Below are 5,613 nucleotides of genomic sequence, written 5' to 3' on the forward strand. Positions count from 1 at the left end.
AAATGAGAACTTGTTCTCAACTAGCCTACCTGGTTAAATAAAGGGTTAGGGTTATATATATAAATACCTGGTTAAATAAAGGTGAAATAAAAATAAATTAAATTAATATATGAGTGACCAGTAATGATGTCAGTGTTATTCCCTTTTGTCACCACATACTAGTATGAAGTCTGAAGTTTAACTAGTGAAGGATAATTTCCTGCAGATTTTCCAACAATTCTGAGTAATTTCAGCATATCGGCAAAACAAACATTTGATAGATATGCTGGTACACTCTGGATATAAGGATAAACCAGTGCGAAGTGGATCACATTTTAGACAAGAAAAATATATTCATAAACTGTCAGGTTTCAGGGGCTCCAGTATGGGAGGTTCCAGTATGGGAGGCTCCAGTATGGGAGGTTCCAGTATGGGAGGTTCCAGTATGGGAGGTTCCAGTATGGGAGGCTCCAGTATGGGATGTTCCAGTATGGGAGGTTCCAGTATGGGAGGTTCCAGTATGGGAGGCTCCAGTATGGGAGGCTCCAGTATGGGAGGTTCCAGTATGGGAGGCTCCAGTATGTGAGGTTCCAGTATGGGAGGCTCCAGTATGGGAGGTTCCAGTATGGGAGGCTCCAGTATGGGAGGTTCCAGTATGGGAGGTTCCAGTATGGGAGGCTCCAGTATGGGAGGTTCCAGTATGGGAGGTTCCAGTATGGGAGGCTCCAGTATGGGAGGCTCCAGTATGGGAGGTTCCAGTATGGGAGGTTCCAGTATGGGAGGCTCCAGTATGGGAGGTTCCAGTATGGGAGGCTCCAGTATGGGAGGTTCCAGTATGGGAGGCTCCAGTATGGGAGGTTCCAGTATGGGAGGCTCCAGTATGGGAGGTTCCAGTATGGGAGGCTCCAGTATGGGAGGCTCCAGTGTGGGAGGCTCCAGTGTGGGAGGTTCCAGTGTGGGAGGCTCCAGTATGGGAGGTTCCAGTATGGGAGGTTCCAGTATGGGAGGCTCCAGTATGGGAGGTTCCAGTATGGGAGGCTCCAGTATGGGAGGCTCCAGTATGGGAGGCTCCAGTGTGGGAGGCTCCAGTATGGGAGGTTCCAGTATGGGAAGCTCTAGTATGGGAGGCTCCAGTATGGGAGGCTCCAGTATAGGAGGTTCCAGTATGGGAGGCTCCAGTATGGGAGGATCCAGTATGGGAGGCTCCAGTATGGGAGGTTCCAGTATGGGAGATTCCAGTATGGGAGGCTCCAGTATGGGAGGTTCCAGTATGGGAGGCTCCAGTATGGGAGGCTCCAGTGTGGGAGGCTCCAGTATGGGAGGTTCCAGTATGGGAGGCTCCAGTATGGGAGGCTCCAGTGTGGGAGGCTCCAGTATGGGAGGTTCCAGTGTGGGAGGCTCCAGTATGGGAGGTTCCAGTATGGGAGGTTCCAGTATGGGAGGCTCCAGTATGGGAGGTTCCAGTATGGGAGGCTCCAGTATGGGAGGCTCCAGTATGGGAGGCTCCAGTGTGGGAGGCTCCAGTATGGGAGGTTCCAGTATGGGAAGCTCCAGTATGGGAGGCTCCAGTATGGGAGGCTCCAGTATAGGAGGTTCCAGTATGGGAGGCTCCAGTATGGGAGGATCCAGTATGGGAGGCTCCAGTATGGGAGGTTCCAGTATGGGAGGTTCCAGTATGGGAGGTTCCAGCATGGGAGGTTCCAGTATGGGATGTTCCAGTATGGGAGGTTTTTCAACTGAAGACCACCAACATTGTATGATATATTGAATGTCTACAATATAGAAAACTGCATATGGGAGAAACCAAGAACTCTTTGGAAGCCAGACTCAAATATCTATATCATATAATAGTGGTTAAAACCACACTATACACCCACTATAGATCTCATCCAGTAGCTCAGTTAAGAATAGCAGGGTTGGAATCTAACCAGGGGTGGTCGCTAACACATAGACAGACTAAGGACCGATTTTGTTTTTGTAGATGTGTCCAATTGAGCCTGAATGAAAAGCATTAGAGAAAGGCTAATTAGACGCCTCTGTCTCCATCTGCTGGACAATTTGGAGAAGACAGGTGAAATGGTAGTTGTTTTGTTTTTACCAGCCCTGACACTCACCTTAAACAACACACCAGCATTCAGGGGTTACAAAGCCATATCTAACCCTGACCCAGGGGATACAAAGCCATATCTAACCTTGACCCAGGGGATACAAAGCCATATCTAACCCTGACCCAGGGGATACAAAGCCATATCTAACCCTGACCCAGGGGATACAAAGCCATATCTAACCCTAACCCAGGGGATACAAAGCCATATCTAACCCTAACCCAGGGGATACAAAGCCATATCTAACCCTGACCCAGGGGATACAAAGCCATATCTAACACTAACCCAGGGGATACAAAGCCATATCTAACCCTAACCCTGGGGATACAAAGCCATGTCTAACCCTAACCCAAGGGATAAAAAGCCATGTCTAACCCTAACCAAGGGGATACAAATCCATATCTAACCCTAACCCAGGGGATACAAAGCCATATCTAACCCTGACCCAGGGGATACAAAGCCATATCTAACCCTGACCCAGGGGATACAAAGCCATATCTAACCCTAACCCTGGGGATACAAAGCCATGTCTAACCCTAACCCTAACCCAGAGGATACAAAGCCATGTCTACCTCTGACCCAGGGGATACAAAGCCATGTCTAACCCTAACCCAGGGGATACAAAGCCATGTCTAACCCTAACCCTGGGGATACAAAGCCATGTCTAAGCCTAACCCAGGGGATACAAAGCCATGTCTAACTCTAACCCTAACCCAGAGGATACAAAGCCGTGTCTAACCCTAACCCAGGGGATACAAAGCCATGTCTAACCCTAACACAGGGGATACAAAGCCATGTCTTACCCTTACCCAGGGGATACAAAACCATATCTAACCCTAACCCAGAGGATACAAAGCCATATCTAACCCTAACCCTAACCCAGAGGATACAAAGCCATGTCTAACCCTAACCCTAACCCAGAGGATACAGAGCCATGTCTAACCCTAACCCTAACCCAGAGGATACAAAGCCATGTCTAACCCTAACCCAGAGGATACAAAGCCATGTCTAACCCTAACCCTAACACAGAGGAAACAAGGCCATATCTAACCCTAACCCTAACCCAGAGGATACAAAGCCATGTCTAAACCAAACCCAGGGGATACAAAACCATATCTAACCCTAACCCAGGGGATACAAAGCCATGTCTAACCTTGACCCAGGGGATACAAAGCCATATCTAACCCTGACCCAGGGGATACAAAGCCATATCTAACCCTGACCCAGGGGATACAAAGCCATATCTAACCCTAACCCAGGGGATACAAAGCCATATCTAACCCTAACCCAGGGGATACAAAGCCATATCTAACCCTGACCCAGGGGATACAAAGCCATATCTAACACTAACCCAGGGGATACAAAGCCATATCTAACCCTAACCCTGGGGATACAAAGCCATGTCTAACCCTAACCCAGGGGATAAAAAGCCATGTCTAACCCTAACCAAGGGGATACAAATCCATATCTAACCCTAACCCAGGGGATACAAAGCCATATCTAACCCTGACCCAGGGGATACAAAGCCATATCTAACCCTGACCCAGGGGATACAAAGCCATATCTAACCCTAACCCTGGGGATACAAAGCCATGTCTAACCCTAACCCTAACCCAGAGGATACAAAGCCATGTCTATCTCTGACCCAGGGGATACAAAGCCATATCTAACCCTAACCCAGGGGATACAAAGCCATGTCTAACCCTAACCCTGGGGATACAAAGCCATGTCTAAGCCTAACCCAGGGGATACAAAGCCATGTCTAACTCTAACCCTAACCCAGAGGATACAAAGCCATGTCTAACCCTAACCCAGGGGATACAAAGCCATGTCTAACCCTAACACAGGGGATACAAAGCCATGTCTTACCCTTACCCAGGGGATACAAAACCATATCTAACCCTAACCCAGAGGATACAAAGCCATATCTAACCCTAACCCTAACCCAGAGGATACAAAGCCATGTCTAACCCTAACCCTAAACCAGAGGATACAGAGCCATGTCTAACCCTAACCCTAACCCAGAGGATACAAAGCCATGTCTAACCCTAACCCAGAGGATACAAAGCCATGTCTAACCCTAACCCTAACACAGAGGAAACAAGGCCATATCTAACCCTAACCCTAACCCAGAGGATACAAAGCCATGTCTAAACCAAACCCAGGGGATACAAAACCATATCTAACCCTAACCCAGGGGATACAAAGCCATGTCTAACCCTGGCCAAGGGGATACAAAGCCATGTCTAACTCTAACCCTAACCCAGAGGATACAAAGCCGTGTCTAACCCTAACCCAGGGGATACAAAGCCATGTCTAACCCTAACACAGGGGATACAAAGCCATGTCTTACCCTAACCCAGGGGATACAAAACCATATCTAACCCTAACCCAGGGGATACAAAGCCATGTCTAACCCTGGCCAAGGGGATACAAAGCCATATCTAACCCTAACCCAGGGGATACAAAGCCATATCTAACCCTGACCCAGGGGATACAAAGCCATATCTAACACTAACTCAGGGGATACAAAGCCATATCTAACCTTGACCCAGGGGATACAAAGCCATATCTAACCCTAACCCTGGGGATACAAAGCCATGTCTAACCCTAACCCAGGGGATACAAAGGCATGTCTAACCCTAACCAAGGGGATACAAATCCATATCTAACCCTAACCCAGGGGATACAAAGCCATATCTAACCCTGACCCAGGGGATACAAAGCCAGATCTAACCCTGACCCAGGGGATACAAAGCCATATCTAACCCTAACCCTGGGGATACAAAGCCATGTCTAACCCTAACCGTAACCCAGAGGATACAAAGCCATGTCTATCTCTGACCCAGGGGATACAAAGCCATGTCTAACCCTAACCCAGGGGATACAAAGCAATGTCTAACCCTAACCCTGGGGATACAAAGCCATGTCTAAGCCTAACCCAGGGGATACAAAGCCATGTCTAACTCTAACCCTAACCCAGAGGATACAAAGCCATGTCTAACACTAACCCAGAGGATACAAAGCCATGTCTAACCCTAACCCAGGGTAGACAAAGCCATGTCTAACCCTAACCCTAAACCAGAGGATACAAAGCCATGTCTAACCCTAACCCAGGGGATACAAAGCCATGTCTAACCCTAACACAGGGGATACAAAGCCATGTCTTACCCTTACCCAGGGGATACAAAAACAGATCTAACCCTAACGCAGAGGATACAAAGCCATGTCTAAGCCTAACCCAGGGGATACAAAGCCATGTCTAACTCTAACCCTAACCCAGAGGATACAAAGCCATGTCTAACCCTAACCCAGAGGATACAAAGCCATGTCTAACCGTAACACAGGGGATACAAAGCCATGTCTAACCCTAACCCAGGGTAGACAAAGCGTTGTCTAACCCTAACCCTAAACCAGAGGATACAAAGCCATGTCTAACCCTAACCCAGGGGATACAAAGCCATGTCTAACCCTAACACAGGGGATACAAAGCCATGTCTAACCCTTACCCAGGGGATACAAAAACAGA

At 48.2% G+C, this 5,613-nt stretch overlaps 1 protein-coding gene across 1 annotated transcript; it reads right to left on the reverse strand.

The window, feature by feature from the left end:
- Positions 1 to 333: 333 nt before the first annotated feature.
- Positions 334 to 1,671, reverse strand: LOC118965589 (repetitive proline-rich cell wall protein 2-like). The gene has a single exon (XM_036986809.1). It carries the CDS (start codon positions 1,669 to 1,671, stop codon positions 334 to 336), a length of 1,338 nt encoding a protein of 445 aa, XP_036842704.1.
- Between the last annotated feature and the right edge of the window lie 3,942 nt (positions 1,672 to 5,613).

Source organism: Oncorhynchus mykiss, chromosome 8 (genome assembly GCF_013265735.2).
Source record: "Oncorhynchus mykiss isolate Arlee chromosome 8, USDA_OmykA_1.1, whole genome shotgun sequence".
Taxonomy (NCBI): domain Eukaryota; kingdom Metazoa; phylum Chordata; class Actinopteri; order Salmoniformes; family Salmonidae; genus Oncorhynchus; species Oncorhynchus mykiss.